The 17,250-nt window shown below is 37.7% G+C and overlaps 1 protein-coding gene across 5 annotated transcripts in view; it reads right to left on the bottom strand.

The window, feature by feature from the left end:
• Positions 1 to 17,250, bottom strand: part of OSBPL9 (oxysterol binding protein like 9) — a 132,140-nt gene that overhangs the window by 22,283 nt on the left and 92,607 nt on the right. For 4 of the 5 annotated variants that reach the window (XM_030571922.1, XM_030571920.1, XM_030571921.1 and 1 more), the window contains 5 exons: positions 16,411 to 16,440; positions 14,279 to 14,329; positions 9,589 to 9,627; positions 4,119 to 4,212; positions 3,225 to 3,329 (listed from right to left, as the gene is read on the bottom strand). In XM_030571922.1, the coding sequence (XP_030427782.1) occupies positions 3,225 to 3,329; positions 4,119 to 4,212; positions 9,589 to 9,627; positions 14,279 to 14,329; positions 16,411 to 16,440 (319 nt within the window). The remainder of the gene's footprint in view (positions 1 to 3,224; positions 3,330 to 4,118; positions 4,213 to 9,588; positions 9,628 to 14,278; positions 14,330 to 16,410; positions 16,441 to 17,250) is intronic. The other variant, XM_030571924.1, reaches the window with a different exon arrangement.

The raw sequence follows: 17,250 nt of genomic DNA on the forward strand, positions 1-17,250 counted from the left end.
GTCATGGGGTAAAAGGCATACTCTCATGGATCAAAAACTGGCTAGAAGATAGAAAAAAAGAAGGATTAAATATTCAGTTCTGACCAGGGCAAAATGTTACATCAGTTGCCTCAAGGTTCTGTTGTCAGTCCAGGGCTGTTTAACGTATTTATTAATGATCTGAGGAGAGTGGAGAGTAGTTAGAAAGTAACATTTGCAGATGACAGTTACTCTGAGTAGTCAGGACCAATGAAGTCTGTGAGGAACTTCAAGACACAGAGTGAATGGGCAACACAATGACAAATGAAATTCAGTGTCAACAAATGAAAACAATACACACTGGAGGGAAAAATTTAAAACTACTTGTACACCTCAGAAGGTTCTAAATTCATCAGGTAAATATATCATATCAAGAGGAGGACCCAAGAGTCAGTGTAGATAGCTCAGTAAAGACTGCTACTCAATGCATAGTTGTGGTCAAAACAGCAACAATACACTAGAGCTTGCATAAGGAATGAGATCATGAATAATATAGAGAATATAATAATATACTTCAACAGTTCAACCGCATCTGAAATACTATTTCATCTGAAAAAGGGTATTTCAAAAGTAAAACGATTTCAGAGAATGGCAATGAGAATGATCAAGGGCCTGGAAAAACTCTCATATGAAGGAAGATTGAAAAGATTGGGATTGTTTACATTATAAAAGAGATGAATAAGAGGGGACATAAGAGTTTATAGCTGGCAGATACCTAACTTTGTTCCCTCTGTCTCATAACAAGAGGCACTCACTTAACTTAAAAAGGTGGAAAATTCAAAACCAGTAAAAATACTTTTTATATAAACACACAAAACTGTGGAACTCACTGCCACATTAAGTATCTGAGACCAAGAATTTAAGATTAAAATAGAAATTGTATATTTGTATTGATAAAGAATAATTCACAACAACAAAAAGTTTGTCAAGGGGAAATATCAAACCTCATACTTCAGTGTTTAAGCTTCTCTCTACTGGGGATCAGGCTGAGACCTAATGTGCGAGACGGATCTGCCTGCTGCTGGGTTCTAGTACCTTCCTCTGAAGCAAACGGTGCTGGCCACTATTAAGAGTCTAGACAGGCCTCATGTCTGATCCAACAAGGTAATTTCTATGTTCTTCCCATTTTGGGGGGGTCATGTTAGAGAGAAAAGGGAGAAGTACAAGGGGGACAAGAGAGGAAAAAGAGGAGGGGGGGAGAGGACTGCATATTAATCAGCTTTTAAACCTCTAAAAATAAAAAAGTTCCACTTCCCCATGAAGTCAGTGATAGCATGGAAATTCACCTAACCACATACAACCACCCCAAATTTAAAAGCCTAATTCTTACAAGACCATAATTCCTTTTTTGAACTAAAAAGGAAACACTAGTGCAATTTTTAAAAACCCTTATGACCAGCTGTTGGCATTGTTATTATAATAAATGTTAATTAGGCTGTATTTTTAAGTGCTAGTTGACTTTGTTTCTGACCCTGCCTTCAATCCTTTAAAAACACACAGAATATGTGGTTTTAGGTTCTTGGGCTCACAATATCAGTGCTGCAAAATTCTAGAGATTCCTGCCTACTGAGTTACATCGAAGGTCTAAAATAAAGTAATGAAGCACAACTGTTAATTAAGGCAGCACTATTTACTGAGCAGAAATACACTACTTGTCTGAAAACTATTTTTTGACTACCACAGATGTGCCATATTTTCCTGTGTGTCTTAAATGGTAGATGAATGTCTTAAGTCTCACTGTAGTAATTCAGAGTTGATATGTTTTGTACAGGAAGGGGTCAGATGCCCAGAACAGAAGCAGTTCTAACCAAAAGGCAAGTTAGGTTCTGAGTGCAAAACAACTAGACTACACTTCACTAATCTGAAGACCAGGCAAACAACAACAGTAGTAAATGAGACACTCCAAAGCTATGTTTGAGGGAAAACGATATTATTATATTTGTAAAAAAACCCCAAAACATACACTATATACTTAAGATATAAACTAATGCTCATTGTTGAAGTTCTTTCTGATATTGTAGTGCTGGACCATTAGTACTGTATTGGCTATGAAAATAGAGAAAATATGAATTCTAAAGCTCTGTTTAATAAATAATTAAAAATTGTAAAGGACAACTTAAATAGTTAAAACTCCAGCATTTTGATAATTATGAAAGTTACATTTTAGCAGCTAAAAGCTACAATGCTCAAGAAAAACCTTGTACCTATCTAAATCAATTTAATATTTTTGATATCTTTCATACAATTAACACTTTAATTCTGCAAATTTATCTTTTATATACATACATTATCTCAAAACAGTTTACAGGATTAAACAATTATGCAGTTAATACTTCATTATTATTTAAAAAGGTACAAGCCCTATTTGCCGTCCTCCGACATAAGAGAAGATGAAGGAGTTCATGAGGCATAAAGACAGAGTGGCCGTCTCTGATGGCTGAAACAACAAAAATCTCATACCAGCTGTAGCAAGAACATGGAAGGAATAGAGATAAGCAAAGGAAGGGAGTATGTAGAGGTACGGTTCCTCAAACAGAGTGGAGCAAAATTGATTTTAAACACATCCTGAAATGAATGTTGATCTCGCGGAGCAATTTAAAGCTGAGAGTGATTTGAACATAATCTTTTATATATGTGAAAAGGTAGCCAGGGCAGTAGGATTACGGAAACGTTAAAATTGGGGGCTAGGGGGAAAAGAGAAGTTTAGAGGCCAGAGAAAAGGAAGGATGGGAGATGAAAGCATGGTTGAGGATTTCAGTAGAGCCAAGGTAAGTGACAGCCAGGCAATCACTACAGAGATAGATCTGCATGTGCAGGAAATATGGGATTCGAGTTCACTATGAAGTATGGTATTAGGAGCAATACAAGCTAATTTAGTCTATGGTCATGTGCTGAATGGGCTCCTCTTGCTTAAGTGACACACTTAGACACATTTAGTTTAAATAATCCTAGTAGTTTACTTGGGTAGGACTAGCACAGATAATTTAAAAAAATTATGTCCAAATGAATATCAGCAGCATTAAAATGGTAGCTAAGGTGAAAGTTCAAGATAAGGGAAAATGTAGCTAGAAATGGCTTTTCTTTTATACTTACATTATATAATGTAACTTTCTATCTAAAGACAACGTCAAACATAAATTCTACAAAATTCAGTTTACATGTAAAAAAATTAATACTTTAACATGAAAGAGTGACCAGAACTATACCTGTACTATTTGGTGTTGGAATCTGATGGTTTCCTAGTGATGTTACTACAGGTCCAACTGCCAAGGATGAAGGTCGCTGCTCTGATTTCAATGACTGAGCAGGCTCTAGAAGGTATTTCAATATATAAAAAGAAAACAGACACATATAAGCAGCAGATCCCTGCTCCGGTATGGAAGGAAACCCCTAGTAGTTTTACAATACCTTTGATAGCCATGATTTAGACAACTGTTGCCATTCTTCAAAGAGAAATATATGATTATTTCCTTCTTTGCTGTTCATCTTTTCTATTTATTAATCCGTGAAGCTGGTTGAAAAGTCTTACTTCCCCCCAGCCGAAGGAAAAAACCCTTTATAATTACTGGTTTATATATTTTCATATTGTATTGTTCCTGCAATACAACATATCCAAATAGGGGACATAGTAAGAGGACTGCCATAGGGAAAAGGAGTAAAGAAGAAAGGAATATACAGAAGGAAGTTAACTCTCTAATCAACAGCAAAGTGTTCCCTGCAAACTTTTTAAAAATTGAGATGTGTAGTCTCTAATGACCCTTTTTTTTTTGGAACCAAAATGAACAAAGCCAAAGATGCAGATCAGTGAAAAAGGCAACCAAAATACTCATTTTTATTAGAGAGTCATAAAGTGCCATAAAAAGAACAGGAGTACTTAAAGTGCCATAGTTACATGGACTACATAATCCAGTTCACAAGCCTGAAGATATATGCTGATGACAGAACCCATTAAAGAATAAGCCTTCATCCTTTCTGCAATTATATACAGTTTTCATTCATTCATAGCAAATATGCTACAAAGTACAAGACAGTAGCTTAAACCAGCTAAATGTAAAAACCACACAAATATTTTTACTGAACCATCTGTCTGTGTACTGTACCTGGAGGTAAGACAGTCTGGGTGGGCATTGTAGTGATCACTGTAGGTTCCAAAGGACCAGGCTGATATATTGCATCAACAGGGTTAATAGTACTCTGAGAAAAAGAAATAAATTAAAGCTTTTTTTTTTTAAATACAGTAAAACGTGTTCCATGTATGAAGATGCCTGAATGCAAGACAGCAAAGTCCTGAGAGAGACTTGACATACAAATTAACAGTTGAAGACATGAATTATTTTGCAATACTTTTTATAAAGAATACTTAATTAGAATATACTAAACTCAACTTGATGTAAACCTGAATTCTCCTGTAAAGAAAACTAGTTTCCCAGCTTTAGTTTCTACAATTCCCTGCAACTCCCATTAATGGCCATTGTGTGCACAGAGGAGGAAGGGAGCCTAATTTTTCAACAAGACCATCAGCTATGTAAACTATCATTTAGAAAATAAAACAAACACTGTCCAGACTGCACTAAGGAACTACATAACACTGTAAAATCACCACATTATTCGGTATACCTTTGACAAAAAGCATTTTTCATGGATTTACAGTGTTCATCTCAACACAGGCACTCTGAACCCAACCCAACTTCCATTAAAGTCAATGGGAATCTATTGACTTCAGTAGATACTGGATCAGGTCCTAGCAGAACAAGCATCTTAGAAATATACAATGCAAGGGCCTTTGAGCCAAACAACTTGTATGATTGTTCCTCACTTCACCGTTCTAATATTTTGTTATATAATATACCTATGACTCGCTGCCTCTTTACATGCAAATGTCTTGGATTGCTATATTTAGGCTTGGAAGGATTGGCTTTTTATTGGTAAATATCGGTAAACATCAATCTCACTGTACACACATAAACAGATGAAAAAATATTTCTATCAACAACTGAAATTTAGAGATAGAAAAAGAAAGAAAAATGCTGCTTGAGAACTTCGTAGAGTCAAAATCCTTTCCCCAACCTCCCCGCACACACCGGCAGAAGCGGAGAAGCCCGGCCCCAGCCCGCTCCACTCCGCCAGCTCCCAGCTGCGGCACTCTGCTTCCTGCCACCAGTGAGTACGGGGGGCATCCTTTCCTCAATCTCCCCGCACTCACCTGCAGCGGGAAGCGGAGCACCACGGCTGGGAGTTGGAGTGGAGCGGGCTGGGGCTGGGCTGCTCTGCTTCCCACCACTGCTGGTGAGTTCCTGTAAGGGGGCGAGTGTGTTGGGTAGGGGATGGGATCCTGGGGGTGATTAGGGACAGAGGGTCTCTGGAGGGGTGGTCAGGAGACAAGGAGCAGGGGAGGCCAAAGCAAGTTTGATATAATGTGGTCTCATCTATAGCGTGGTAAGATTTTTTGCCTCCGGAGGACCGAGTTATATCGGGGTAGAGGTGTACTGCCTATGCTCATTACTTAAGCCTATTACTTCACTCCACTTTATATTTAGGGACCTTCATGTTTTGATGCAGGCTAAATGTAGTAAAAGCCTCTCCCTCTTCCCTTTTCCTTATCTAGCGGTAAAAGAGCTCAATGGGTATTAGTTATGCTAGGTGGCAGTGGACTACTGAAGATAGCAAAGTTATTCATATTCAGTTATTTGACTGGCTCAGATTAAAAGGAGGAGAGCAGCTTCAATGTTGAGAAATCTGTAGCTTCTTACGGTTCTGAGAAATTGCTTCTCTACAGCTAGTGCTGATATAACACAGGACCAGTTATTATGTGATAGTTAAGAATCCATTACTACTTTTGTTAAGACTCAGTTCCCTCTTTGCATTAGGGGATACAGAACTATTATTCCTTGAACAGTTTTAAAAATTAATATAACAGACCTTCTGGGTACGTTTACACTGCAATTAGACACCCACATCTGGCCTGTGCTAATTAACTGCATATAGACATTCCAGCTTGGGCAGTAGGTCTGGGATCCTTCCACCTCGCAAGGTCCTAGAGCCTAGGCTCAACCTGAAGACCAGATGTGTAAACAGCCCCACGGCATAGACATACCCTCTGTGTACATAGGAGTTCACTGGCAATGCATTTGGCTGTAATGTCGGAGAAGAAAAAGCAAACATCTAGTTTTCAACATTTTTTTAAAATCTTTCCTCTTCCTCTCATTCAACTTACTTTCCAATTTCTATATGGAAATCTGTAGCATCAATAAAACATATTTCTCCCCTTTCAACAAGCTAAATCTAAATTCAGACCTCATGTTAGAACCTTTAAGAAGCCGTAGCACTAAAGTAGAAAACTTAACCCATACCTCCAGTGTGTTTCCTAACTATGAAAGAACTACTGAACATTATCAGTAGCAATTTTTTTAAAGTGAATATTTAGACTGTCACAAAGGCTCCCCACCCCAAGCAGCAAATTAACTAGGTCCAGGATTGCACACCTGTAAATTTTCATTATTCTGCTCTCCCCCAAGAAACCGTATTACAGAACTGAATATTTGACAGCTCAGCAACAAACATGGCCCACTGCATTGGAATTTTTATATTAAAAACACAAAATTTCCATATAGGCTGACAATTTGGGTCACATGCCAGCCCCATCTGTTTTTAAACAAGTAAGATATTAAAGCTCAGTAACCAAGATTTGCAACAAAAAGCCTTAATCTGAGCAAAAAAGGTACTACTATGCTACTATAACATAAAAGTTGTTCTTAATGAAAGTCTTAGTGTTCATGAGACAATGCCTTATGTAGATATTGCTAAAAAACTTCCATAACTAGGCAGAAGATAGAAGCTTTCAAAATGAATGATAAAGTGCACTGACAGTAGTTTGTGTTAGGTTTTGGTGGAATACCCATTACTGAAGCCATTTATGTGGGGTTAAATAGATTTTTGAAATTACATCAGGCTGAAAGTTCCTCTTCAACAGGTCACACCAGTTGCACATATGATCAAATGCAGAAGTATTATCAGTAATATATTTGTATATTATTCACATATTTTAAAGAATCAGAAGTATCTTTACCACAGAATGTTCCGAACAGAAAACTGCATTTAGCCTATAACTAGGGATTTTTAACTTCTCAATTTGAGTTACTCATCCTGAATTTCTACTGTTTCACATAGTTGTTTAGAAGTCTGAGATCTTATGTTGGTCTCCACCAAAGATTATCAACATACTACTGAATTCTACCATGTGTGTTATTTCAGGCACACTTAAATCTACTCCTCTGCCATGGTTACTAGCTGTCTGCAATATTGCTCCGCCCAGTGATCACAGAGAGGAAAGCGTGGCAAAGCTCATGACAAAACTGCATGATATGCCACATTTGCCATTAATTAAATACTTGCTTAATCAACTACATGGTTGTCGGCCCCCACATTGCCCGTAGTGGATAAATTTACCAGGTGAGGGATTTACGGTAGAGGACATGTGGTCAACTTCACCGTCCGCAGAGAAAGTGATGAATAATTATCTTGTCTCAGACCCCACTCAACGTCAACCCGGGTTTGATTTACTGCGAAGGCAATGGAGCTTTCTGAACCGGTTTTGTACCAGATGTGGAATTTGTGCTACAGCATAATTATGGTGGCGTTTTAGAAACAATCCACTATGTCAACGTGGACAGCCACAAATCATGACACAGCTATTACTACATCCTCAGTCTATAAACAAGTTGTTGATGCCTCAACGCTATACCTATGTTGGGGATTTTAGCCAGTGGAAATGCTTACAAACCCTGTCCACATCTCCAGATCCTCCCAAGTACTGCAGAGAGTGCTGCTATACAATATTGCTACATGTCCTCTCTCCTCCATCCCACACAGAACTGTTCTGCTACATTTAGAGCAATATCCCTCCCATGGAGATAGGAAAGATAATCTCCTACATATATGTATATATTTAATTTTATGCCATATTTACAACAAGCATTAAACAAATCCTGCATTTACACTCTCACTTCAAAGTTCAAATAGACACTTATCCATGTAAAAAAAACATTATACAACTGACACCCTTTTAGCACCCTCAGATGCACAAAAAACTGAGTGGGCATAAAAGCTGGTCTACGCTCTCACCCCCAGAGAAGGTCTCTCCACATTGGAGGGGGGAGTGTGAGCAAGCCCGCTTTGCTTTATACCTGACCTGTAGAGGGGAGCCTCAAGCTCCTGTGCAATCAATTCGGCACCTTTTGCTAGCATTAAATTCTCAAAGTTTAAAGGAGAAAGTAATTTCACCTTCAGATCTAAATGATAAACATTTACTTTCACAATTAGAATAACCCATTTTGTTGGACTGCTTCTGCTCTTTATTGTCATGAGATTAAGTTCCCAAAAAAGGTTCAAAGTTCTGATGAGCTCATATATAAACACATTTCCAGATCTCAAGCATGTTGACAAGGGTTGATCTCTACAGTTTTTGAAACTGCTACATTTAGAAAAAGAAAAATATAAAACTGCATATGGTCGACAGCTTGTGTTGATGTCTACTTGAGAGATTGCCTCTCCCAATACCACGTCATGCCATGGCAGATGGGGTGTTCTTTGTGAGGATCCCTTGGCTCTGGAATTCACTTCTCACTTTGGCTTCAATAGCCTGAGTTTTTAAGCCTTCAGGACACACTACAATTTGATAAGGCTTCTGGGGATGGCTGAAGAGAGGGGCTCTAGGTGGAGTGAAATGATGTATACTTTGCTACTTAATTATGACTGGTATGTTAAACTTTTCTTATTCAATTATGCTGTTCAGCAATATTCCTATTGCTTGGAAGCATAACTTTTGTCATGATGCCTCAAACTTGTGCACTTAATTTTTACATGTTGAACAGAAATATACATTATAATCAAGAGTACAATCCATAGAAGGAACAGACTGAGGGATCAGATTTTACATTATCGATTGAAACAAAAAGAACATCCAGTTTTTAGGAAATGAAGTTCTAGAGCAACCAGCAGATGTGATTCATACTCAAACAATGACAAACACAGAAAGAGGAAATAGAAATAGAAGTCATGAAGGACTGAAAACAAAGATAAATGACAGAAGTTATATTAAAAATGAGATGGCTAAAACAGACTTAACAGAATCTTTTTTTCATTTGCATGTCAGATGGAAAATACCATATCGAAAACACCACCCCACTTTATAGCATGTGGGCAACAAAATGTACTCTATTTTACAATAAGTCAGATTCAACATAATAGACTTATTTCTATCCCAACTGTTTCCTCTTACATCTAGTTCACATGCAGATTTTAATTTGTTTAATTAAGTTTAAATAAACAAGGATACATTCACAACACGGTCACTTAAAAAGATAAGCAGAAAACCTTAGGGAAAATATTTTCCCTAATGGTAATGATGGATGGCCAGCTGCAGAAGCTAAAGTTTCAACAGATAAAAAAACAAGACAATTGAAGCAGCGAATAAGAGAAAGAAGGAAGTTTGTTGTAAATGAGTGGAAATTCAGGTCTCTGTTCACAGTTCTGCAGAAATAAAGGGAGATAACAGATTAGATTTAAACTTACTATAAGTCCATCTGCGTGCTTCTCCTCATTACTTTGGTCCTTAAGGAAAAATGTTAAAAATATTAACATAGCAATCTTTTATAGTTAATCAGTTATGTATTGTGACAATTATACATATTGTATGTTTCTCTTAGGGATGGTTCAACCTGTTTTTAAAAACCTGAAGTGAGACTTTTGAAATTAGGACTTCAAAGCATTTGCAAATCTTAGCTATTACAACTACAATACAATACATCATAGTTGTTGCCAGCAGGCTTTTAGCATGGCTTCCCTTACTTGCGCAGGTGAAACTTTTTGCCTAAGAGTCTATATTATAAAACTTTTTTTTTTTTTTTAGGGTAAGAGTAATTAACCACTGGAACAATTTACAGGGGGTTATGATAGATTCGCCATCACTGGCAATTTCTAAATCAAGATCGGAATTTTTCTAAAAGATCTGCTCTAGGAACTATTTTGAGGGAAATTCTATGGCCTGTGCTATAGAAAAGGTCAGAGAATATAACAGGGCTCCTTTCTGGCCTTGGCCTATGAATCTACAAAAAGAAATTAGCCAGATTTTGCCTCTGTGCATTTGGAAAGAGAATAATGCTGGAATCTCAAATGTTTATGGAGTAGAGAACTAAATGGAAGCATAATAGTGACATCAATAAGCAGTTACAGGGCTACCAGTTCAGACACACAGCCATAAACTGGCTTTAAGTAAAGGATAAGAACATAAGAATGGCCACACATGGTCAAACCAATGCTCCATCTCGTTCAGTAACCTGTCTCTCAACAGCAGCCAGTGCCAGATGCTTCAGAGGGAATGCATAGAGAAGGGCAATTATTGAGTGATCCATACCCTGTCATCCAGTCCCATCTTCTGGCAGGTAGAGGTTTTGGGACACCGGAAGGATGAGGTCGTGTCCCTGACCATCTTTGTTAATAGTCATTAATGGACCTAGCCTCAATATACAATGCAATTGACAGAGTTGTACAAAAATCCCAGTGCTATGAACAGGACTCATTGCTAACGTTTGCATCAGAAATTAAACCAATTCAAGAGAAGATCCATGTAGCTTTCCAAAGGATTCAGAAGTACTGTGCAGCCACAAACTATATGTACATGTGAAGGGCATTTAGGATGGTGAAGGAGGACTTGTAGGGAATAGGATATTTTCTCTATGTTCAATTAATTTTTCCCAGTTTGTGCATAAAAACAAACATTAAAACAATACTTACCTCTGAATTATTTACAAAGTCATAAGTGAGTGTAAAAAAAAGAGTACATGCAGATAGAATGCAAAATCTACAGTAACTCCCTCCCCCTTTATTTTTATTTTTTTAAAGTGAGCACCATCTAGTTATTAGTGCTAAAGGAAGGACTGGAGGGAACACTGGTCCAATTCAGTAAAGGCAAATACTAAGCTCATTGGGGCACAAACTGTGTTGAATTCTATACCTGCACGTCACTTAGAACAACAGAGCCCTAATCATGATGATGGTGCTACTACTTCAGGCTTTTCCAGTGCCAAGAAACCACTTACTAGAACAAATGTTTTTATCGGTATCAGTTGAAGATTATAGGCCATCTTTGTCCTCCTTCCCCATAACTCACCCTGGTCATGAGAGAGATCTGGAAATTTTATATTTAACAGGGACAAACAGCCAATTCAGTCAGTTGTGACAGACTTCGAAGAAGATTGTGTTTCAATGCCTCCTAGGGAGAATCTGCATTAGGAAACATTGCCCATTTTAGCAGCTACAGTGAAGCTGCATTTATGCTATTTACAGTGAAAATGATAGTGTAAGCCAGGCTTTGATGTTCGTCACCACATCAGCTAACTCTGAACAGGATTAGATAACATTGTGCTAAATATGCCTGTGCATGATCTAAATTAGACCTTACACCGTTGGCAGCAATGGTACAGCTACATAGGCATAAAAGCCAGGTACAAAATTTGGTATGTACTGAACCTATGGGACAATAGCAAACTACCTTAAATTATGCTTTAACAATTTTAGCACACAGTATTTAGTTTTGAAACTTAAGACCAGAAGGGGACACGGAACACTGTTTCTCCAACAGACACCTTAACACTAAAAGCTTACATTTCTTCATAAGGAAACAGGGAAGTCAAGATTTGGACTAAATTTAATCTACAAATAAAACCCCCAAGGAATAGGCTTTTCTAACTCCAGGTTTACATGGAACAAATTTTACATGGCCTTTGAGACAATAACTATAAATCCAATCTGAACTGTAACAATGTTTCTAAATACACAAAAGTGACATAACAAATTTGATCTATTTTGTAACTTTTAAAAATTCCATATAAACATGGCAGCTAATGCAATCTCTCCCCCACCCCAATTTAAGAGTTTTCCTAAAATTAGTTTGACTGTAATCTGTCTGGTTAGCAATTAAGGACATTCTCGCTTTATCTCCTCTAGGACAGAAATCAAAGCTGTTCATATATTATCCTTGAAAATGATCTGGGGAAAAAACGTTAGGTTTGATGACGATTGAGCATACTGTATTTCACATAAATCCTGAACTGACCCTAAATACAGAGGGATCTGATCCTCCGAGGTTCCAAGTGCTCCCAATTCCCAATGGCATCAACACATCACAGGATGTACTTGGCACTACAGGATTAAGCCCAGAGGGAGCACTATCTTTGAAAACTTTTTAAAAATAATTTTGGTCTAGAATACAGCTGATGCTTCCTTTAAAGTATTCAAGAGCCCCATTACAAGTTGGTGTGCTTAGGTTGCCATGGCCTCAGTCCTGCAAATACTTATGCACATGCTCAAGTCTTTGCAGAATAGGGGCCTGTATATTATATGCCAGCAGCAAGTAAGACAGTAAACTGGACAGCGTTATAATTAATATAACCTAAATAGAGCAAGTAAGTCCCAAAAAACTACAACTTTAAGAAATTACACTTTAAGTACTCAAACAGAATTTAAGAGGCATACCAAACACTTTCCAAAGTGGTGTGGAAAAGCCAAAGTGCATTTCCTGTATTTTATTTTCATATACAGTAATATAATTTTCTACTTCAAAAAGGCCCAATGTCAGGTTGGAAAACAAAACATTTTTAAATTTCTTATCTGTGTTAAAACATTATGGTCTTGTAAGAACCTTGTTGAATCAAAGTTTAGATATTAAAAGAGAGTTTTAAAAATACAATTTGATTTTCCCTTGCATCAAATATGCTGTTTTCATTCTTGTTCAACCTCTCTGAAGTGCAAAGTAGAGTGGTCAGTTTCATTTATTTTTATTGCTAATTTCACTTTCTGGGTCTCCCTGCATGGCTAACAACATTGCATTAGCCAAACTGAAAGCCCTCTTCACTGTAATACTTTTAATATAGAAGTTGAGAGGCATTTAAAAAAGGTTGGATTTTGTAAAACCTATATTTTGGGCCTAAACTATCTGCAAATACCCTTTCAAGAAATTAATAGGTTGGGAGGAGGTGTCCTGTTCACTTGTACCCTAAGGCAAGTATGGAGGACAAAGAAAGAGTATTCCAGGTTACATGTAACTCCGAAGCAGGTTCAAAGCAACATCAGTGACAGTTAGCCCACGTCAAGACTAACCCGCGGCATCGGCGGGTTAAAATCGATTGCTCGGGGATCGATATATCGCGTCTAGTCTGGACGCGATGTATCGATCCCCGAGCACGCTTACATCGATTCCGGAACTCCATCAACCCGAACGGAGTTCCGGAATCGACACGGAGAGCCGCGGACATCAATGCCGCGCCATCCAGACGGGTGAGTACCTCGATTTTAGAAATTCGACTTCAGCTACGTTATTCCCGTAGCTGAAGTTGCGTATCTAAAATCGATTTTAATACCTAGTCTGGACGTGGCCTCAGTGACCTGAGGCTGCAGCAAGTCACTACACTCTGTTCCTATTGGAAGAAATGCTGGTAGTTTTACAATTATTGTGGTATAACACTCTAGCAATTGATTTCATAATTTATAGCGGGTTACTCTGAGTAGATAAACCATCAGGTTCTTCATCAGGGACAGAGAATAAGCTAACACTGGCAGACAAGTAAAAAAACATCATTGCTGCCATCCTGCTTCTTACCAGACATGAAAATCTGAACTCACCACAAGATCATCTTAGTTGTACCTCTTTGATCTGCTGGCTACATTGTCATTATTACTTTTATAAATGCATCCTGAGAATCAACTTAGAAACAGGAAGCAAACTTTATGACATAACATAAGGGTGACTTTTCTTACTTTATCTACTCAAGGAACCTTAAAAGTGCACACTTAGGAAGTGCTTTCTTCTTACAACATAATAAACTTTACCCACAAAGCTAAGAACATTTGCAAGTTATTATGAAATGAAACTGTTACATCTAAAAGCTTCAAAACAAGTAACAGTTTATAATTTTCTAAGTATGATTTATTGTCAAAAAGCACAAAGGCTAGAGTAATGTCTGGTTTTGAGTATGAACTGCACACACATTTATTTCCTACAGAACTCTGTAATACAGTAACAAAAGTTAAAATCGGACAGCACCATGAACCAATTCATCACAAGCACATTTTAAAATATAACCAGAATTGTTTCAAAAGAGTGTTGACTTATATTTTAAGCAAACGTAAAAAAGAGAATATAAGTTTTCACAATTGTGAGAGTACCTTACAACTTGAAGTTCAGAACAGATAGCAGTATACTTACTTTAGCAATCTGCAGCAATACAATGCAGTGTTTTATTGATTCTACCATACTCTAGAAGGAGGAAATAAAACATTTAGCAACTTTCTCTTACAAATGCTGTAAAATACAAATTATCATCAAAAACGTATTGATCATTATTAACATTAACTAAAAGATTTTGGCTAAGGAGTTAAGAAGGGCCACTCATGGTTGGTAGAGCCACAATCTATTGTTCTCCTCTTCCTATTTATAAAAGAGCATGCAAAGAAGTGTCAATACGGCATGTTAAAAGAAACCATACAAGCAACATATAAACAACATTGGAGCAAGAGGGAAGGGAAACCACTTTAAAACTTTCAAGAGAAAAAATTTAAGAATAAGCTTCTATGTAAATATCGTACCAATGCAGTTAAAAAACAAACCACCACCACCAAGATATCCCCTACTCCAAAGCCATAATTTACCTTAATCTTTTCTGTCTCCATAATTTAAGAGGGTGAGGGGAGGGAAAAGAGAAAGGTGGAGCAAGTTCTAGATAATGAGCAAATCATTCAAGTTCTGACATTTTTACAGAAATTCTGAGAGACAGGAACAGGAGAGGAGCAGACTGTACCAGAGAGGGAGTCAAAGGTAGAAAGAAAGGTGAAAGAAGTGGGTTTGAAGGACTGTGATAAGTTTTTTCACACAGAACAGGGCTGTTGTCTCTATTGAAGGGAGCCGCATGTTCAAATGGCAGGAAGGTGAGACGGAGGAGGAGATGATGAACGGAGCAAGGAGGTGGGGAACAGTAAAGGTTGGCAGTGGGGAGTGATGAGAGAGAGTGTGCAGTATTAAAGTTCAAACATTATCTTTACTTATAAGCCAGTGAATGGATCTGTGGAGGGGGGATTTTGCCATGATCTTAAAGGGGATATGGGGAGGGAGCAGAACACAATTTTAACTGCTGAACTTTGGGTATACTGAACACAGAAGAGTCAGTGAGACTGGGGAAGGGATGAACCAGCGATTCAACAGCAGGGATGGCGGTTAGAGGGATGGACAGATTTTAGAAACAGAAACAAGATTTGGTCAAAGCCTGGATATGATATGAGAAGTGGAAAGGGAGGAAATTAAATATAACCCCACAGCTTGACCATCAGAGAGGGTGGGAATATTGATAAGGAGACAAGCAGGAAGAGATACCCAGAGAAAGTGGGAAGAGGTTAGGAACAGACAGGTACATTTGAGTGTCAGAAGCGTCACAATGAGAGATCACTATGAATAGTTGAGTTTACCTGGGGTAAGTGCAAGAGGAAAACTGGAGAGATAGTAAGGACAGACCCACAGAAAACAACAGAACAGGAAGAAGGAAGACAACTTAACAATGGTAAGGGGGAAGGATAGCTTAGTGGTTTGAGCATTGGCCTGCTAAAGCCAGGGTTGTGAGTTCAATCCTTGAGGGGGCCACTTAGGGATCTGGGGCAAAAATCTGTCTGGGGATCGGTCCTGCTTTGAGCAGGGGGTTGGACTAGATGATCTCCTGAGGTCCCTTCCAACCCTGATATTCTATGATTCTATCTCTGAATAAAGTATCAGCAAGGTTTGAGGAAAACCACAGAATGACCACATGAAAAAGCCCAAGAAAGAAGATGTGGAGAAGTGGGTTCTCAATGGCATGAAAGTTATACAGACACACTCTTACTGGCTCTTTTTAGGAAAAAGACAGAAAACACTTGCTAACAAAAAACTGGTGCCAGTCAAACATTTTCTAATGGAATGTTCTTCCATTGGAAAACACTGTTCTTTCAATTCAACCTTTTTTTAATAGGCCGTTTCAACTTTCTGTTTCAAAGTGGTATTTTCTTTTTCGTTTTACTATAAAAATATCAATGTCAAAATCTGAAACTTTTTAAATGTACTGAAACAAAAATTTTCAAAATGTTTGTTTTCGGGAAATGTTTAAAATTTTTTCTTCCATTCTGAAAAGGAATGTAAGGTTTCAAAACTGTGCAACTCCCCATGAAACAAAAACTCTGGTTCCTGCACAGCTGTAAAGCAGCAAATTCCTTTTTTGCTGTCATACTTTTTAGAACTTTAAAGATTTAAACAGGATGAAATACAATATTTTTCGCTGTAAAGTCTACATATAATAGATGCAAAAGTTAACAACTTACATTAGTTGTTTCTTTGAGATTGTCAATCTTCTGTGAAAACAAAATAAATATTTTTAATAACGTAGCTAAAACAAGAATTATAGCCCCAAGTTGCACCCTTATTACATATTGGACTAAAACACAACAAGTTTTAAACATCCAAAGGATTAAATAAAATATGTTAGCTTCTGTATGTGTAGACATGTATGAAAAAGTGTGTATTATTTGTACTGGACAACAGAAAGTCAAATTAAGACTTAAACCGGCAACATGATCAGGTGAGAGCTATCCAAGCACTATATATCCACCATCTACAGTAATTCCTCAGTCTTAATGTTCAGCTAACAAGACGTTGACTGCAATATGTGATACTGAAAATTTTAACCTGAAAGGGCCTTGTTATGTAGCCTACGGCTATAGGGATTGGCTCCAGGTAAAGCACAGGTATAAAGTAAGATATAGGTATAAATTACAGCTATAATCCAAGAAAGCTTGTAAGACAATAGCTTAACGCAGTGATATTCAGACCTCAGTGGTTCAGGATCTAAATTAGCGATCACATTACAGTAACTCCTCACTTAACGCTGTAGTTATGTTCCTGAAAAATGCGACTAAGTGAAACGATGTTAAGCAAATCCAATTTCCCCATAAGAATTAATTTAAAGCGGGGGGGCGGGGAGGGTTAAGTTCCAGGAAAAAAATTTTCACCAGACAAAAAACTATTATATGTATGAATACACAGTATAAGTTTTAAACAATTTAATACTGTATACAGTAATGATGATTATGAAGCTTAGTTGAGGTGGTGGAGTTAGAGGGTGGAATATTTCTCAGGGCAGTCGGGGGAGGAACAGCTGAACT

The sequence above is a fragment of the Gopherus evgoodei genome, chromosome 8 (assembly GCF_007399415.2).
Source record: "Gopherus evgoodei ecotype Sinaloan lineage chromosome 8, rGopEvg1_v1.p, whole genome shotgun sequence".
Taxonomy (NCBI): Eukaryota; Metazoa; Chordata; order Testudines; family Testudinidae; genus Gopherus; species Gopherus evgoodei.